At 40.2% G+C, this 20,284-nt stretch overlaps 1 protein-coding gene across 1 annotated transcript in view; it reads right to left on the bottom strand.

Moving 5' to 3' along the window:
• esyt1b (extended synaptotagmin-like protein 1b) overlaps positions 1-20,284 on the bottom strand; it is a 57,575-nt gene that overhangs the window by 26,663 nt on the left and 10,628 nt on the right. The window contains exons 9-27 of the mRNA XM_026915872.3: positions 19,749-19,925; positions 19,408-19,490; positions 17,755-17,803; positions 17,428-17,517; positions 17,133-17,228; positions 16,173-16,244; positions 15,107-15,193; positions 12,870-13,019; positions 12,416-12,520; positions 12,162-12,338; positions 11,989-12,074; positions 11,855-11,903; positions 11,279-11,368; positions 11,081-11,176; positions 8,904-8,975; positions 8,704-8,790; positions 6,571-6,717; positions 2,211-2,314; positions 1,833-2,043 (exon numbers count right to left, since the gene is read on the bottom strand). Of these exons, the coding sequence (XP_026771673.3) occupies positions 1,833-2,043; positions 2,211-2,314; positions 6,571-6,717; positions 8,704-8,790; positions 8,904-8,975; positions 11,081-11,176; positions 11,279-11,368; positions 11,855-11,903; positions 11,989-12,074; positions 12,162-12,338; positions 12,416-12,520; positions 12,870-13,019; positions 15,107-15,193; positions 16,173-16,244; positions 17,133-17,228; positions 17,428-17,517; positions 17,755-17,803; positions 19,408-19,490; positions 19,749-19,925 (2,028 nt within the window). The remainder of the gene's footprint in view (positions 1-1,832; positions 2,044-2,210; positions 2,315-6,570; positions 6,718-8,703; positions 8,791-8,903; positions 8,976-11,080; positions 11,177-11,278; positions 11,369-11,854; positions 11,904-11,988; positions 12,075-12,161; positions 12,339-12,415; positions 12,521-12,869; positions 13,020-15,106; positions 15,194-16,172; positions 16,245-17,132; positions 17,229-17,427; positions 17,518-17,754; positions 17,804-19,407; positions 19,491-19,748; positions 19,926-20,284) is intronic.

Raw genomic sequence — 20,284 nt, 5'->3', positions numbered from 1 at the left:
ATTCTGTTCCACGCACTCAGATCAGCCACCCTCGCACTCTCTATTAATAATACTGTTTAAACAGTAATAGTAAAATGGTTAATTTGTAAGAGTATAATTATTTAAAATTTTCTCATTACTATAACAGTAGAGAAGGGTATCGTTAGGATTTTACTGATACTACGACAGTTACCTTTGCTGTTGTCTTTATCAACACGCACTCACTACCTCACTCACTTTCAGTAACTGGTTTATCCTGGTTGGGGTTGAGGAGGATCTGGAGCCATCCATTGAATACTGAGCCAGAGGCTGAAATACACCCTGGTTGAGACACCAGTCCATCACAGGGCATCACGTACACACACATTCACACCTAGAGCCAATACACTCACCGTCCACTTTATTAGGAACACCTGTACACCTGCACATACTCCTGAAATACTCAAAGCAGCCCATCTGGTACCAACAACCATGCCACAGTTAAAGTTAAAGATCACATTTTTTCCCCTTTCTGATCTTTGATGAGAACATTAACTGAAGCTCTTGACCTGTATCTGCATGATTTTATGCACTGCGCTGGTGCCACATGACTGGCTGATTAGATAACTGCATGAATGTGCAGTTGTACAGTGGTGTTTTCCTAATAAAGTGGACAGTGATTGAATATCTTCGCAAATGTTTGGTGGAAGGAAACCAGAGAAACTGGAGAAAACCCACATGGACACCTGGAGAAGCTGTAAGGGCGGTAACACTCCCCACTCCGCCACCACACCGCCCACTTTCTCAGCAAAGCTTTTTAAATAGCTTTAAAAATATATAGAATAATTAGATAAGAAATTAAGACCATTTTACCACCTACAAAAGTATGACAGCAGGTAAATTAAGCGCTCTAGATGTGAATGCGTGTGTGTGCTATGTGATGGACTGGCATCACCTCCAGGGAATATTTCTGCCTCTTGGCCAGTGCTCCTGGAATAGGTTCCAGATCCACAGTGACCCTGACCAGGAAAAAGCTGTTACTGAAGATAGATGAATGAATGAATGAATGAATAGGTTGATAAGCAATTAGTTTTCATGTGTTGGCTTATTTGTAATAATTTTTTTTACCCTGGAATATATTACATCATACCTACAGTCGACAAGGCATATGAGGCTGTGTATTCAAGCAAAGCTGCATTTTTGCTCAATCAACCTTTGCTAGGAATGCTGGATTCAGCCATATGGTCACCCAGCGTTGTCTGGCCACCAAATGCAAAAGAGAGCTCCACAGCAGACAGTTCTCTGTTCTGCTGAAGTGTCCACTAGGAAATGGCAGTTACCAGCGACGCTCATTTAAGTTTGGCATCTTGTGTATGCTCGTAAGGAGGGGCCTTTAAGTACTCCAGACAAGGGGCAGATACCATGCCAGGCTCTAAGGAATCATGGCAGGTGGAGGCACCTCATCCCCCCCAGAAATTTTGCAGTAAGTTTGAGAACCAAGAGATATGCCATCCACAGTGATGTGGTGTGCTGAGATGCTGGTGTGCTGAGATGCCAGTCAAATGCATAGTGTAGATGGCGGTAGAGGAGAATCTGAGGAGCTTCTCTGTGGAGAGATCTGCTCGAGCTCATGTCACCCTGATTTAATGTTTTTTTGATGTTTTTTCAATGTTTCAACTTTACAGCCAAAGGAACTACTACAGCTGATTTAGGTGTTCTGATCATACACTAGGTTCTTTGGAGATTTTACTGTACTTCACTTACAAGCAAAGTTTCCCTTGCCCTTTGACATATGACCTTTCTTTTGTGTTGTCTCCACCAGTCCTTGTTTGACACACTGTAAAATTACCAGATATCCTGCCATTTTTCCTCACCTCAGTGCCAAAGGTGGGATCTGGGCTGGTATGTGGAGATCGGACATCAATTGAGGCGATGTCCTCTGGAGGTTTCTCACTCTCCTTTTCACTCTCCTTCTCTTCCTCCTTCTCCTTCTCGTTTTCCTTCTCGTTCTCTATCTCCTTCCCATCCTCATCCGGAACAGTTACAGAAGAGGCTATAGTGACCGGAACCAGTAGCTCACTTGACCTTAGAAGCAAACACACACACACACACACACACTTTTTTGCATTTATCCTTAACAATAATGCTACAATTCTCATGAGTACGACTTCGAAAATAATAGCAGGGTTTAATGAGGGTTGCTGGGTATCTGTAGGGAGGTGCATGTGGGGAGTTTGTGTGTTCATTCTCACTTTTGAACTAGCTCTTCCTCTGGTTTGCTGTCCTTGGCAGAGGTCTTCGGTACAGCAGACTCTATGTTCTCCGTGGAACCCTCTGTCCCTTTGGGGCACAGGATCTAAGACATTAAACATTAAAATACATAAATAATATTTCTAAACCTTTTAAACTATCTTACTCATTATTGTCTAATTCACAATATAAAATACCAATTACATATTTGATTGTGGTTTTATGGACCCTGGTTACTGTCAAGGATGAGGTGAGGATCACCTAGATACGTATAACAAGACCTTTCAACAAAGCTGAAAGTGGCATAAAGTGCAATGTAGTATTACTAATGTACTACTGTCATATAGCCAAGTTTCCCTGGAACCGTCTTACTGAGTTCTCACAGAGGCGGCACCAGATCAAGACAAGAAACCCTGGCAGTTATCCAGGGTTTGTAGAACCACACATGTGTACACCCATATGTGGGCCTTCTCCAAACTGTTGCCACAAATTTGGAAGAACACGATTGTCTAGAATGTCTTTGTATGCTGTAGCCTTACAATTTCCCTTCAGTGTAACTAAGGCGCCCAAACGTGTTCCAGCATGACAAGGCCCCTGCCCATAAAGCTATCCATGAAGACATGGTTTGCCAATGTTGGTGTAAAAGACCTTGAGTGGCCTGCACAGAGCCATGATCTCAACTGCACTGAACACCTCTGGGTTGAATTGAAATGCCACAGTCCATAATCTAATGGAAAGCCCTTTCAGAAAAGTGGAGGCTGTTATAGCAGCAAAGGGGGAACAACTACATACTAATGCACATGATTTTGGAATGGGATGTTTACCAGTCATGGCCAAATAGGGCAGGAGTGGCGACAAACACCTGGATCAACATATGCCCTCAATTTCATGAGGAACAGTATTCTCCTTAGGACTAACAGGAAAGGTGATAAATGATGGCTACCACACTCGCACTACAGAAAGGGGGAATGTAGAAAAATTGCCATCCCTCCCACCCAGACAACTTGGCCAATTTTGCTCTCTTGGCCTCTCTCTTGGTTGTGTCATAGTTGGGATTCATTCTCCCAACAACAGGGTAAACGTGTCTGTCCGCTACTCGGAAGCCCAACAATGCAAGTTTTCACTAGAACATCATAATGTGATTGCGTTCAGCACTCAGGCAGCATGCATCATCTAGAGAGATCACTGACCATGCAATATAGACATCAATGTCATCAAAGTGCAGACAAACTCTCTGTCCAAATCCCCTTTAAAACTCTCAATAAAATCTTTGCACTGTGGTATAGTGAATTTTGCTACAACTGACATTGTGCAAAAGTGCATTTGGTTCTGTCTATTGATTAGCATAATCCAATCCAACTCTGACTGACACCATTTTAAGAGTGGCTACCACAGCTAGTTTAGAGCCTGTCAGCTGTCTCTGCAATCTAGCAGACCCAGCATTAGACATGGCAGTTTAACCTCCTGGTCATTGTCAGCTTGGAAGAATGTCCTGGACATAGTTGCAGGCTAATCCAACAGATCCAACTGTAGTTACAAGCTGCCTAGCAGATGGCTCCATTTGGTGTACATATGGTCTAATGTGTGCGAGAAAGGAATGATGGCTGTAAGGCAGAATTACATACTGCAAATACAGCACCACTTTGTGACTTTGTTGAAAGTTCTTGGAATGTGTGTATGTGCACGGTGCATGTGTGGACATGCACAGGAATGTGATTCTCACCTCTCCTGGGGGTTAGGTGAGGTGAAATAAACTGCATTAAGTTGAAAGGAAGCAAAAAGTCAGCACAATCTAGTTTGATTTTCTGTGCATACATACATTATAAAGAATTTTGTGTGGTTCGGTGGATACTAGAAAGGTGCATGGGGACAAACTTTTGCGTTCAGCCCCAACCATCTGTAACACCAATCCCACAGGCCTCGTCAAAGTTCTTACCACCAACGCCCACTGCGTAAGAATGTATCTCTTCTGTCGGCTTTGATTAAAGTGCATTATTTCCAAATATCACTCTTTTCACTATTACACTTAAGAATTTTTTTTTTTTTGATGAATGAGCTATTTAATGTCTGACTTCAGCATCCCAATCATCGACCAAAGCAAATTATTGATTCATTTAGATGGCATAAAACATGCTTCTTGGCTCCCAAGTAGAGCAACAGAAAAGTGCTCATCATCCAATTGTGACTTTCAATCCCACTGATGCGGTTGCCACAAGCAGTTTTGCATTCAGGTCTCCATCAGTGGACAGTGGATAGGTTCATCAAAACCGGACTTCATTTGAAAACTGTAATGAATTTACTGGTTGCACAACTGCACTGTTTATTCATGTAGTACAAAGTTATAGAAGGGAGTTATTTATAATTGCACTATCCGTTATCACCCATATGAGGATGGGTTCCCTTTTGAGTCTGGTTCCTCATATCGTCTCAGGGAGTTTTTCCTTGCACCCGTCGCCTCTGACTTGCTCTTTAGGGATAAATTCACACATTTACAATTTATTTTGATTTAATTTGAATACTTATTTCTGTAAAGCTGCTTTGTGACTGTGGTGGCAGGCCGGCAGCCCACGTGCGAATAATAACACACAACGCTCCTCACGCGACTGCCGCCGGGGTGTTGAAAGGACAGTGCCAGTTCAGCACCACCGATGTTTTGGACAGCCAGAGAGCGCGTGGCTGCTGGGCCGGGCGGAGAAACTTGGCACGCCCAGCGGCCAACGATTACAGCGGCAGCTCTCTACCCTCCTGCAAGAAACAGGAGAGTATAAAAGGGGCCGTTTGCTGCTCTCTGGGAAAGTCAGGTATGGTTTGTGGTGTCACTAATCTCTCTCTCTCTTTTTGCGCTAGAGGTCAACGTCAGTGAGGACGAGGAAGCGTCCAGAGCGCCGACCCAAGCCCGTGTTCAGAGCAGCCACCCTGCCTGCTGGGAGACGCAGCCAAGCAACCCCTGCTAGCTCGCTGCACCCAGCCTCAGCACAGCCATGACTTCACCTGCCTTCACCAACCCTTCACACACACACCACCACCCTTCTGCCTGCTTCACATTGTAAATAAAGAGCACATTCCCCTCATCTCTGCCCTTCATCTCTGCCCCTCTGTGTCTGTGTTCAGCCTGTGTCTGCGTTCAGCCTGTGTCTGCGTTCAGCCTGCCTACAACCTCAGCTCGCTACAGTGACAATGTCCACTGTTAAAAGCGCTATACAAATAAAATTTAATTGAGTTGAATTGATGTCAGAGTCATCCATGGCCTGGAACCCAAGAGATCAAAATTGGCCGTGCCCTCTGGGTGCCAATAATGGGTGTCTGTGAGCTCCTGCATGTGGAATTGGGTGGAGAGCACTTTCCTTTGAGGGTGTCATGCCACCCCCAATGCTGCATGAGCAGCAGCTTGAAAAGATGCGGTCCACTGGCTCCACATGCCTTGGAGAAAGCATGTGATAGCCTTCGCCCTCCCTAGTTGGTAGCTGTTGTGTGATGAGGGAGAGCTGACTGGTGTGTAGGAAATGGCCAAGACTAAATTAGGGAGTAAAATGTTAAGTAAAAAGTTAAAAAGTAATACATGTATCTTAACACTTAAACACTGCTTCACTGCTCTGAAGTGTTAAAGTTGAAGAGATGCTACTGCATGGTGATGGTGGTTCACTGTTCAAGTCTCTGGCCAACAACACATTCAAGCCCTGGCACTGCCAAGCTGTACTTTCGGGCCCTTGAGCAAGGTCCTTAAGCTTCTCTGCTCCAGTGGCACCGTATTATAGCTCATCCAACTTCCTAATGAGTCGGATATCTAAAGAAAAATTTTCATTATCCTGTACATATATGTGAAAAAGGCTTTCTGCTTCCTTTCTTTCATGGACTACCACTCCATCAGTTAGTGTTTAAGCAAGAAAAAATAGTGATATAGTACACCCTACAAACAAGTTTGTTCATTACTATTGACCAGACATTGAATAAAAAATTTGGATTACCATCAATAAATCTATAGAGTATGAATTTTTCTGATAATGGTGTTGATACTGAACCTACATAAGTTGAAATCCAGATTTAACAAAAGCAATATCTAACTGCCTTAATTAAATAAATTTTTGCAATACAAATATTTTCTTTTCACTCTTACTTTTGTTGAACAGCTAACAGAACCACAACTGTATAACAAACGCACAATGATATACTTCTACATATTGTAATATCACATAGAATGACAGCAACGATTCGAATTGTTACACCAGCCCAAGACATTATAAAGCCAGAAATATATGTGTATATATACACAATAGATAATAGAGACCTTCTCTTTGGCCAGTAAACAAAGGCTCAGCAAGGACTAGTACTCACTAGTCCTATGAATTGACCTGTGATTTATACCTTAAGCTGTGCCCTCAGTAGGATCTGACTCTGAGGGGAAGCTCCATCCAAATGTAGCCATTGGTCCAGCAGCAGATCTGGTTGGGAGAGAAGCTCTCTTACAGGAATCACCACAGAGCCAAGTGAGAAGTCCCAGCAGTGTGACAACTGTAGAGGAAAATTCAGCATATAACAATGATTGGTGCAGATCGTGGTGCACATGATATTGGCTCCACAAAAGACATTTATAATGAGTAGTAATTATACATTTTAAAGATCCTCAATCTTAATCTAAGACATTCAAGGTAATACTGAATGCAAGACTAATTTACACTATATGGCCAAACATATGTGGACACCTGACCATCACACTTATATAAGCTTGTTGGGCAATCCACTCCAAAGCCATGGGCATTAATATGGAGTTGTGCCCCGTTTGCAGCTGTAACAGCCTCCACTCTTCTGGGAAGGCTTTCTACAAGATTTCGGAGTGTGTCTCTAAGAATCTGTGCCCATTCAATGAAAAAAGCATTTTATGAGGTCAGGCACTGATTTTGGACTGGCTCACAATCAATGTTCCAGTTCATCTCAGACATGTTCAGTAGGGTTGAAATCAGGGCTCTGTGCAGGCCACAGGAGTTCTTCTACACCAAACTCATCAAACCAAGTCTTTATGGACCTCACTTTGTGCACAGGGACACAATTATTCTAGAACAGGAAAAGGCCTTTCCCAATTTATTGCCACAAAGCTGGATGCATACAATTGTCTACATGTCTTTGTATGCTGTATCATTAACATCACCCTTCTGAAAAACACCCTCAGACCATTATCTCTCCTCAACCAAACTTTACTACTGGCACTATGCATTCTGGTAGGTAGCATTCTCCTGGCATCTGCAAAACCCAGATGCGTCCATCAAACTGCCAGATAGTAAAGTGTGATTCATCACTCCAGAGAACATGTTTACACTGCTTCAGAGTCCAGTAGCGGTGTGCTTTATGCCACTCCAGCTGACACTTGGCCTTGTGCACAGAGATCTCAGGCTTGTGTGCCATGGAAACCCATTTCATGAAGCTTCTGACACAGTTCTTGTGCTGATGTTGCTTTCAGAGACAGTTTAGAACTCTGTAGTGAGTGCACCAGAGGATAGGCAATTATTATGCGCTACATGCTTCAGCAGTTGGTGGGCCCACACTGTTAGTTTACATGCTCTACTGCTACGTGGTTGAGCTGTTGTTGCTCCTATACGCTTCCATTTCATAATACTAGCACTTACAGTTGACTGAGACAGATATAGCAAAAAGCAAAAATTTACGAATTGACTTGCAAATGTGGCATCCTATGATAGCGTCATGTTTAAAGTCACTGAGCTCTTCAGTGCGATCCATTCTACTGCCAATGTTTGTCTATGGAGACTGTTTGGATATGTGCTTGATTTTATGCACCTATTAGCAATAGGTACAGCTGAAACATCTGAACTCAATAATTAGGAGGGGTGTCCACATACCTTTGGCCATATAGTGCCTTTAGTCTTAATATGAGACTATGTAAGAGTCTGTAGACTGCAATAAATCTCACCTGTATCAGCTGATTAGATACAACAGTGTGTCTTAACAAATGTCAATACCCTTTACATTTCTGAGATTTTTTAATGGTAAGTGTTTATGTGCACAGGTAAGAGTACAAATAAAAGATAAAGTGAATGTAACAAAAGCTAAAACACACTTTTATTTCCAGTAGTTTTACCACTTTTCTCTATAATCTCTATAATACCATTTGATTTGAAATATTATGTTAGTAAAATGGCTGGGCATTTTGACTTGAACAGAAAATAAGGGTTAATGCTATGTTCTATGTTGTTTTTGAAAGGGAATACAGAAAGTAAAAAGCACTGACAGTTTTTTGTAATATGGAAAATGGGTTTGGGAATATAATTATATAAATGTTACCTTCGTAATTGAACTGAAGTAAGGTCATGGTGGATTAGTGGATTATGGGTAAAAATACACTGTTCCTTGGGCATAGACACTACATCATATGAACAACCAGTTATACTACCAAGAAGGAAAATTAGGTTCTATATGTTCTTATGATACTGTACGTTGTTAACTAGACAAAAATTCTAGCATTTGAGACAGAGTATATTTCTATACCTTCACAATAAGTTCCTCATTCTTGGGGTCATAAACCAGAAAATGAAAGGCCTCATTCCACTGGGGTGAGCTGGTACGATCACACACCTTTAAAAGAAGTGAAACATACAGATCAACATAAAGAACCACATTTAAGACACATGAAAAATATCAACTATTTCCGTATGTATAAAATAGCAAAAGAACACTAAAATTCTCACCGTGGTTCTGTGTGTGGTCCCTCCTAGAACAAGTTCAGCACCAACCTTAGGCTCTTTGCCACTCTTCTTCAGCTACACACACACACACACACACACATACTCAATCAAGTTAATTTGATTGTGGACTAAAATATTATTATTTTAAGAATGTTCAGTTCAGAAATTTGCCACAATAAACTAAACAGCCACCATATATGTGAATAAATACACAGTTAAGGTATTCAGACTCATCTTATGCATGTCCTTAATATTACTTTCCTGGCAACCTATTCAGATTACTATAATTACCTGTGTGCAGTTCACATCTCAGAGGTTTTTCTTTAGCAGTGCTTTTAGAGCTGATGGTTTTCAGTTGTGTCTAGGCCATGCAATTTAAAACAAGTGCTTGCTCATAAACTCTAATTAGGCAATAGGGCAATGAGTACTAACAAAGCAGACTCCATTTTTTGCAACAGTATTAAAAAAAGAGACTAAAATGAAGTTTAGACTAGAGGTCTTCACGGGTCCACTTGGATCCGAAAACCCGAGGTCCGACCCGAGACCAGAGCGGGTCCGGGTCCAAAACTTCGACGAGTGCCTCGGACACGGGTTGGGTTCGGTATTAGTTGCCTCGGGTCTCGGGTAATTTAAATAAATGTGCTTTTTCCAAATGGACCCGATCAGACCCGAGCCCTTTAACAGATTGTCTATTTACAATAAACAGCCCACCTTGTTGGCAATAAGCCGAACTCAGAAATAACTTGTATCCATCAGACAGGCAAAAATATAAAGTAATAACAAATAAGTAAATAAATAAATGAAAGTAATGGAGCAGCGGCCAAATCAGTCAGAACAGCGGGATTTTTATCCTGACTGACTGCGGGGCTGCAGGCTGTGCACACATCAATGCCGTTTACGTTTGGGTCCAGTCGGGTTCGAAAATAAATGCCATCGGGTCGGGTCAAACTCGGGTCTAATTTCATCTGGTCTGTCTCGGGTCGGGTTTTTCTTTTAAAAAATTAACTTATGCACGTCGGGTTCGGGTAAGAAGTGATTCGGGTCGATTCGGGTCGGGTATGGATTTTAGGACCCCAGAAGACCTCTAGTTTAGACTACTAGAGCAATAACTGAGAAGATGGCAAAAAATTCAAATAAACACCCATTAGTAGCCAGATATATTGCAAACTACATTTAGCTTGATATGTAACTGTTGTGATTGTCACATTAATTATTCTTGTCTTAATTTAGCTGGAATTTACCCACATTTTGTGGGCTCTGTTCACATCTCTCTGCTCTGCATAATATTCAAAAAGGATACTATTCAAAAACCACACAAAAAGAATGAAGCCTTTCAGGGCTGGTTTATAATGCTGCGTTGAAGCACATTTGTGTGTCTGTGTCGCAAAGCAGAAAGGTTTATGGGTAAATGTGACATGCACACACGTACTGACAGACTCACATGACGTCCTCCTAGAAGCTAACTGTGCAATCTCACGTCTCTACAGTGCTGTGCATCAACCAGCCTTCAGGCAAATACTGCTTGTTTGGTGGGGAAGTGTGTCCTGTTGTGTGCCCGGAAACGTTGTGATGAGATGTTGTGACCCTTCTCCCAGGGTTTAATCAACGGTTTCAGAGTATTATTGTTCCAAATACATCACAAGCATAAACAATATAATTTTAAACCATAAAGTGTAAACAGTAAAATATTCTCTTATCACATCCAGGACTACTCATTTTGTGTAGACTGAGGGTGTGCTCCTCCTACCACTTTTTGAAAGTGCAGACCTTTAAAACTCTTCTACATCATAGCTTGATAGAAAAGAAACTGATCGTGCTATATGTGAATATAAAGGGTGAGGCTTTATACCAGCTGTAGCTGTCATTGTGATGTGCAGTTTAATCAACCCTTAAATCAACCCCAAATTAATGGTACTGGTTATATATTCTTTCTGAACAGCACTCTGGCAATTCGAAGAATTATGACAAATATATTCTCAAAGCAAAGAAGTGAAACTTTTAAGTTAACTAAAGGACACTGCAGTTGTTCTTATGGCTGTTATGGTGTGTTAGGAAATGGCCATATTCAATTTATATAATCATTCAAATCAGTGAAAAAGCTTCAGATCAGGTCGATTAAAGCTCACTGGTTCAATGTGGTAAGATGAAGTATTAGTGAACTGATATTTTAACACACTCACAGGAACATCATGGGCAGCTTCCACAAATACAAACAACAGGGCCACAGCAGGTACTGCCTTGTTCATGTACGAGCTCTTAGACCGGTAATCCAACACCTGCAGTGAGAATTAATTAAAGCAGCTTAGTATGTTCCTTTTACAAATAATGTTGCCCAGCTGATGTAACATTTGAAGTTAGAGTAAGGAATGCCTTCTTACCTGTTGCAGTTTATCCGACTGGGTTACTCTGTCCAGCCACTCCAGAGCCAGATGAACACGGCCACGTTTCACGTCACTCAGAGTGAACCACTGAGATGAAGAGAGCAGTCAGTACAGTCAGTAGTCAGTTCACAAAGGCTTTCCTGAACTGAAATTTGTGTCGTTCCCGACTGTGGCGCAGGAGCACTGCGGACATTTTAATAGCTGGTGTCTGATTTCAGAGTGAACTGATTAGGCTTATGTCTGACTCGCTATGTTGTGTAGCAATCCAAAAACTTGATCAAAGCCTGGCATTCACTGTTTAGATATCTTTAGGCAGAGTGACTGTGTTTAACCACAGCATTTGTTACCGTGACTCCTTAGAATTTGCAGGAATATAGCCTCGACAAGATTTAAAAGTAAATAAAAACATTTCCATTTTGTTTTGATGAAATATATTTATGGTTTCTTAAAGCCGAGGTGTCAAAGCAAAAAAAAAAATCAATTTTGACCAAAATATGATGTTTTTCTCTGGCTGTTTGCCAGAATTCAGCCACTGCGACACATTTATTAACTTGATGATCAGCAAAAACTCACCTCATCCATATGTCTGGATGTAATAATGTCACTTAGCTTGATCGTTAATCTGGAAGCAAAGCAACATTAACATAACCATGTTAACCATGTGAACACGTAGAACAGAAACCCAGCTATGTTTTTTAGTACATCACCTGCCCATGAAGTCATCTTTCATGTCCATGTCTTTGTCAAATACCTCTAATGACAAGTCTTGACCAGGGAGATCAGTCAAAACCACCTGAAAAGAGGAATTCATGAACTAAGTAAAAATAACGATGAATGAAATTCTGGACTAGTGCGGACCTACACATCTCCGAATCTTTACCTCATACATCTCATTCCAGGTGGGGTTGAGGTTTTCCTTAATCACACGACTTTTAAAGGTGCTGCCCCCAATATTGATGACGGTGTAGGGGTCACTCTTCCCCTTCACCATGCCGCCCATCAAATTGTCCTTTGGTACCAAATTCTGTCCCTCCAGCAGGTGAATACGCAGCACCCCCTATAGAGAGGAATCATGGGTAAAATAGAGTGAACAATGATTTTCAAAGCCAAAAAATTAGTTGGCTTTTGGTTTACCTCAGTGGCAAAACTGTCATCAGTGGAGGTATGTTGAGGTCTTGAAGAAGCTGGATCACTCGAGAGCAAGGTGGAAGATACAGCACTTTCATCCATCCAGAGCACCTAAAAGATAAAATGCCACCAGACTCATTATACATTAAATTCACATTTATTCATTTGACAGACATTTTACACATTAAAATCACTGTATAAGCTGTTACCCCGTAACTCTAAAAACCATTTTTAAACTCATCTTGGATGGCGGATTTCAAGTATACATACTGGTATTGGTCAACACAGCACATTTTTTATTTAAACCAAGATTTCTCAGTACTTTTGTAAAAATCTGAATAATGGAGAGTTGCATATGAGTTTATTTAGTGGTCATTATTTTGCAAGCATTCATTTAAGCAAAACAAAGCATATGGCATATTGTATATTGCGAAGTGCGAAATATTAGAAATAAGGTTACCCTGAGAATAGTGTTGATGTGAATACGACTGGCTGGGCCAGAATCATTCAGCTGAAACCACTGATCCAGGCTGAGCTCAGGACATGACAGAAGGCGAGAGAGAGGGAGGGACAGGCTGCCCAGGGGCTGTACACGGTCATTATCTTTCACCTGGCAAGACACAGAGAACGTGATAGAGAGTTAAATACTTTTAAAAGCTGACAAGCCACAACCTCTTTGTGGCACACTTCAACTCAACAAGTAAGAAAGTGTGAAGCATTTATTTTACAAAAAGCTGATATCACAGAATAAATTTAATTAAACCAACAAGATTTTCACTCTTATGTTCCCTGCCATTGTGATTACACAGTGAGTAGAATGCACAGTATATCATACATACTGTTTTTGCAGTGTATTTAGCTAAAAAGCAGTAGCATGTTGGTGTTAAAAACTGCTCTGAGTGCTTGTGGCTGTAGCAATGCTGCTTGCTGAATGCCTGGCATTAAAGGCCAGTTGCCTCAACTTACTACTACTAGACATGATCTGAAACTGACCTGAAGACCTGAACTGCCAACAACCAGCAAGCCAAGTTAATGAGAGCTTAGTCAAGCTTTATATATATATATATATATATATATATATATATATATATATATATATATATGAATATACTTTTAACTTGTAACACCATAGCAGTCCAAAATCATCTTCAGAGTAAGACATGTTGCATGACAATTCAATTTATTATTTAATAGATTATATTCATTTGATCTTTCTCCATTTTACAGTGCAGTGATATTTTCATTATCATTTTTTTCTTTTAGTCTTTTGTCTTTGTACATACAATGTCAGAACAAGTCTAAAAACTGCTATACAATACTGATATTGTTATTTACTGATGTAACAGTGGTTATATGAACACAAGATAAGTGCTAGTGATGCCTAACACCTGGATATCCGGACATCGGTAACATGTGCTGTGTACACATTATGTCATTACAGCAGAAAAAATACCAGAAGCTAGTTAAAAGTCTGCTGTAGCTGCTGATCACTACCATTACAATTTAGTCAGTTTCTTTTATTAATTACTTGTAAACATAGCTTTATCTAAGATGCACCAGAGAAGGATATTTTGTTGCTCTGAAAAGTGAGACAACATAGATTATAAACGTTCATACTGGACTACAAACAGGAGCAAGCACATTATGAGATACAACACAATTTGTTGTAATCAATCTCAAAGCTGCAGAAACCAGATTTTTCTGACAGACATTTAAATCGTCCGACTTGATAGTCAATCAGCAATTGATTTAATCTATCTGCGATTCCCAGTCGTCAGTCGTCTCAAGCCTAACGTTCAGTACATACTGGACACAGCAGGGAGCATTCTGCAGAGTGATCTTCCTAGAATGCTGCAAGGTCAATTGACTAAGAAACCTGGGTTCAGCCACGGGGTCTCTTCCCAAAAAACAATCTGGCCACCAGCACCTTACAAAAAGCCTGTTTTCAATGATACCCGATTCAGATCAGCATTCTGTATGGGTTGGTACAGAGAGGTCTTAAGGAACTCAGTGGGCTCCTGTAGGAGTTAGTCTAACTAGGTACTTTATGATGTCTTCCTTACAGGAATTATATTTGCCATAAAATACATATAATGACTTGACAACAGTATAAATTTTTCTTTTTTGCCTCCTTGGCTTCCAAATGCATTGTATATGCTTGTTTCTGTGTGTGTTATCAGATGAGCCTGCAGCCTGATTGAGCATAAGGAAGCCTTTTCAGAGGACACTCTACAGGAATATAATATCATTGTATAGGCTAGGTATATTTTGTATAGTGTCTATATTGTGTCTATTTGCAGGTCCTGTGTTTTCATGCTTCCTCAACTGTCTATTTTATCCCTCTCTATGATATGATATGATATGATATGATATATCATATGATATATCAAGTAGACTAATATTTGGACAAACCTCAGGATTTAATGCAAAATTTAAAATTATTTAATTGATTGATTGATTGATTAACTAGAAAACAGTCAGGAATTACAAAAGAAGTTTCCTGGGTTTTAAAAACACCATCAAAAAGAGGTCAGGGGATGAAAGCCACTAGAAATTCCTCTATGTAATTTTAATGCATAAAGTTATTAGAATGTTGCCTGTGATATTTTGTTTACACTGGAGTGGAGTTAGGGGTGTGTTACACTGCACTATTGCACCATTAATCCAGCTAAACAATGCTTTAATGGACTTCCGTACCTGGATATCAATGTCCTGTTTCTGTGGATCTTGGATGAAGAATGTGAAGGCGTCTTCCCACACAGGATCAACTGTGTTCCAGCAAGTCTACATGAAAACATGGAGGCAGAAAGGAGAAATAAAAAATAATAGTTATATTAAAGAGTAATAATAAACTAGTACTTCTGTAAAATGTAATCATTATCTCTGCAAGCTTGCTGAACTGATATGTGTTATTTAGATCATGCCACATGCACAAAAAAGACATAAACATATCAGTTCCTCTTATTCCCTTTATGAATTGGGGCCCAGATGTAGTAAGCTGTTTGTGCTTGTTTTCAACTACATTTCAACAACATTCTTCACAAAAAAGCTTGCTGGTTATATACAAACCTGTCACTGGACACTAAAGGCACAGTTTATGTGCCACGCACACACAGCAACACGCAAAAAGAGGCCAGTTAACACAAAAAAAAAGGTGGAGAAATGGAAAGTGCAGCTGATTACATATTCCATTCAATGCACTAAACCTTAAAATATTAAGCGACAACCAGTTTGGTGCCTGATTTAGCCTGCCTAGACACACCTCATTGGCAAACTCCATCCCACATGCGTAACGCACATGCAACTGTCCAAACAGCACATTAATCTGTAGCTGCATTTGAGATCTGAATACTGCATGTCTAACTCAACTCCGAACACAGCTCTTTTGAATGCAGGTCTAAAAGTAAAGCATCATTAAATGCACATAAAACTATGGTAACACATATGGAGTTTTTATGGGGTGCCTCTTACACTGGCAAATAAAGTTCATGGTCGAATAAAGACATGGCCTTTAGTGGTCAGTTGCTTGTTCTTATTTGTTATGGATATCGTAATTAAATCTGCTGTATTTAGCATTTGGATGGAATATATATATATATATATATATATATATATATATATATATATATATATATATATATATATATATATATATGAGAAACAAATCTGGGTTGTAAGAACAGTCCGGCCTTGTTCATCAAATTCTGCTCGCACTGGAAAGGAAATCTGCGTATGTGTTTGTGTGTACATCTGTGTAGCTTACTCTGCTTTCTCGGGTTATGTCCCGGACAGAAAGCTGCACCATTGGACTGGGATCCTTACCGCCTTTCTTCATCTGAAATTGATAACAAGAGAGACTTTTAAATGTAAACAACATCTGAACACAACCAGGTTGTCTGTTTTTTGAAGAGGTTTGATGCTATTGGTTTTACAAGCTTCAGCTAATCCCCAGTTATTGTTTTATCCTGTGTATACTTTGCCTCATTTGCATCTTGTCCTGTTATAATCCCAGGCTCTATATTTCAAGACTATGGAGTACAGTCTCCAAGACTTGTCTGCTTGGAGAAGAAAATCAATATATCTCTCTCTTTACCGTATACATTACAGTCTTTACCGTATACATTACATTCAATCAGGGCAAAGCATCCAGGACGTAAAGACGAATGACAAGTTAAAGAAAAAACTGGCGGCTCTGATATGCTGTGAAGGGCATTTTGTTCAAAATCAATACAAAATTATTCTGATTGGTCAGCTTTATCCTATGATGTAACATTTCTACCCTGACGGGAATAATTTCATCCAGGATGGTAATACCCCCATCCACCGGGCACGAGGGCTCACTGAGTGGTTTGCACAGTACGAAAATGATGTTAATTACATGCAACGGTCTTTACAGTCACCAGATCTCAACCCAATTGAACACCTATGGGAGATTCTGGACCAATATGTTAGACAGAGCTCTCTACCACCATCATCCAATACCAATTTGATGGTATTCATTCTTCCAGTGCAGTTCCAAAGCCATGTAGAATCTATAGGAAGACACACTGAAGCTGTTCTGGTCACTTGTGGTGGCCCACTACTGTATGTTTTTGTTTTTTTCCTTTAATCTGTCACCCATCTTCATATAGTCCAGGAAATATAGGTAGATTTGTTTACAAGCAAGGTAATTATTGTACAACAACTTAAGCACATGAAAAGGGAAGTGAAAACTGTGACTCACAGGAAGTGCCTCTGCCTTGTCCAAATACACTGTCAAGATGGCTGATGAGGGGGGATCTGCTGTATTACTCAGAACTGTTTCATTTCTTTTCAGAACCTGAGACAGAGAAAGAAAGAGTTTGTGTGAGCGTGTGTGTGTGTGAAAGCAAAGGTGTGCCTCAAAGTTAAACATCCTGCTTCATTACTTCTTAACTCTTAGACGTGACAAGCGTACCGACATCTGAATTCCACTACTGCCCTTCATTGAACAGTTTTAACACAGGTGTGTATGTGTGAATATGTACACATGCATTCACCTGCTCCAGAGTATCAGTGGTGTCCAGCAATGTCAGCCATTCCAGTCTGAGGTGAACACGCCCTGTGGGAGCATCCTTCAAAGTGAACCACTGAAGAAGAAGAACGTTAGCCCTTTTTGTAAGTGAAATTAAATTTGAATGAATTAAGAAAGTGCAATAATGAATAATTTATAACTTAAGACTTATAGCTGTGCGTTTATCAGTTACTCTATATGTGTGTGTACGTCTAGAAAACCCACATACACACATGAAAAGAGCAACAGATGAAAACACATAGCTATGAATATGGATATCAATATGAATTGTTATCTTCTAAAAGGATCTCACCTCATCAACAACTTTAGCCTTCTTCACTATTCCCAAATCCATCTTAGTTCTGAAAATAAACACAAAAATCCAGTCCTGAAGGAACTCTAGCCACTCCATTTCTTTAGTGCTATTGTCACAAAACAATGGCACTGTTGTTCTCCACGTCTTTAGTGCTATTGTCCAATCGCACTACCACTTATTACTGTTCACACTTGTGTCTTTTTTCTTTTTAATTTCAACTGGTATGATCTGTTAGTCTTTTGTTTTCCGAAGTATTGCATATGTCTACTGTTACTGGGGTTAAAATTCTGAAAGTTGGGTCCCTGAGCCCTTAACCTTTACATGTTTAAATATTTTCTAGTTCACTTTTTTGAACAAAGGCATTTACTAAGGAGTAAATGTAAACGTACTGAAAGTCTAAGTAGTGTTTTCTGTTTTCATGTTTCTTTTTCGTCTCTGAATTCCCCTATTCTAGAGATTTCTGATGGTTGCTGTTGTACTTCTTTACATTCTGGAATGCCAGTTTCCTTGCGCTTGTTCCTGTGTGCTTGTTTCATGAACAAAGATGTCACCTCAAGACTGTGACCCCATGTGGGTAGCCTATAAAAGGTCCTTGCTACCTCATGCATTATCCAGTGACTTTGCTTTAATCCTCACCTCACCTGGAAACTCTGGAACTAACAGCCAATCATAAGAAAAGATTAGCTGTGGACTGAAAACACAGCGGTCTTTCATATCAACCACCAAGCACTGTTGAGTTCTGAGATTCACACATTCTATCTGTATGAGCCGCATACCTGCAGAGGCAGCATTTAGGTAATTTAGGATTACTTGTGCATGATTCACCAAATCTACAGATGAAATCCACTTCCAGCACTGTCACTGTTATGAGTGACACTGCAGAGCATCCATACAACCAGTGATGATAGACCCATTGTAGCCAAAGAGGCCCTGGTTCTGCCTGTTGCTGATGTTACTGACAGGCCCTGCGCACCTGGTATCCAGTAAAACTAACCTGCTTTCCCAGATACAACTGTGTCACTGTGACACAATCGACCATCTAGAAACTGTGCTGGGCCCCCAAGTGGCACAACAGAAAAGCGTTTGCCCTATTGTCAAGAGATCACAAATTCAAATCTCAACAATGTCACGGTCATCAAGACATCACAAGAGCAAAATTGGCCATGCTCTCAGGTCCCCTGTCAATCTGAGCAACACAAGCCTATGTTGGGTGTCTGTGAGCTCACGTATGCAGAACAGGGCAGATAGAGCTTTCCTTAAAGTGTGTTACCTTGGGCAAGAGTATATATATATATATATATATATATATATATATATATATATATATATATATATATATATATATACTCCTGTGTATGTATATATATGCACAGGTAGAATAATATACATACTATTTGTAGTGCCTTAACCAGATTATTTGTGGATGATTTGCTGTACAACAAAGCCTCCATAATTCAAATGGGAAAGTTAATTGGTTACTCCAGTTGTAAGTTATGAAACAGAGAAATATAAATAGAATCTGAGTTATATACGTTTAAAAAAGACATCTAAAAATCCTTGAGGACCAATTTTAAATCCTCTGCAACAGAGGCATGGCAAAATATTAAAGACAAAAATGAGTGCATGTACAACAAAGAACAATGTTGGTACCTGCCCAGAAAGTCATCCTGGTCTGGATCTTTATCATACACTTCTACCTCCAGCTCCTGACCAGGTACTTCATGAACAATTACCTGAAAGACACGTAACACAGTCAAGGTCAAACACAGTGTGATTCACAGAGGACCACTCTCATAAAGAAAATGTCTTGATATATGATTTTGTATTTTTTGCAGAGGTGGTTTAAAAGCTGTTTTTAGTTTTAGATTAGTTAGTTTCAGACTATTATGGCAGAGACATGTTACTGCATGTTTCACCTTGCATATTACTTTCTTTTTAAAACTGGATGAGTGATGGGTGTGTGTGTGCTTGTTTGTGTGTGTGAGTCTTACCTCATATACCTCACCCCATTTTGGGTGGTCTGTGTTGTCTTTGTGGTGGGATCTGAAGGTCTGTGGTCCCACTCTGATCAAAGCATAAGGGTCAGACATGCCTGACATAACACCCTTCACATAGTTATCCTTAGCAGCCAATCTATCAGCTTCCAACAGGTGAATACGGACCACACCCTGAAAAAGAGGAGAAAAACAGGGAAAGCGAATGTGTGTATAAGAAATGTCTGCTTTATCAGGAACACCTGTACATTCATGCAGTTATCCACTCAGCCAATCATGTGGGATATACTCAAACCAGCCCATCTGGCAACTGTGAGATACTCAAATCTCAAACCTGAACTACTTAAACCAGCCCATCCGGCACCAACAACCATGCCACGGTTAAAGTCACTGAGATCACTTTTTTCCCCATTCTGATGTCTGATGTGAACCTTAACTGAAGCTCTTGACCTGTATCTGCATGATTTTATGCACTGCGCTGCTGCCACATGATTGGATGATTGAATAACTTCATGAATGTGCAGGTTTACAGG

Source organism: Pangasianodon hypophthalmus, chromosome 2 (assembly GCF_027358585.1).
Source record: "Pangasianodon hypophthalmus isolate fPanHyp1 chromosome 2, fPanHyp1.pri, whole genome shotgun sequence".
NCBI classification, from domain to species: Eukaryota; Metazoa; Chordata; class Actinopteri; order Siluriformes; family Pangasiidae; genus Pangasianodon; species Pangasianodon hypophthalmus.
This window is presented reverse-complemented; position numbering and strand designations above follow the sequence as displayed.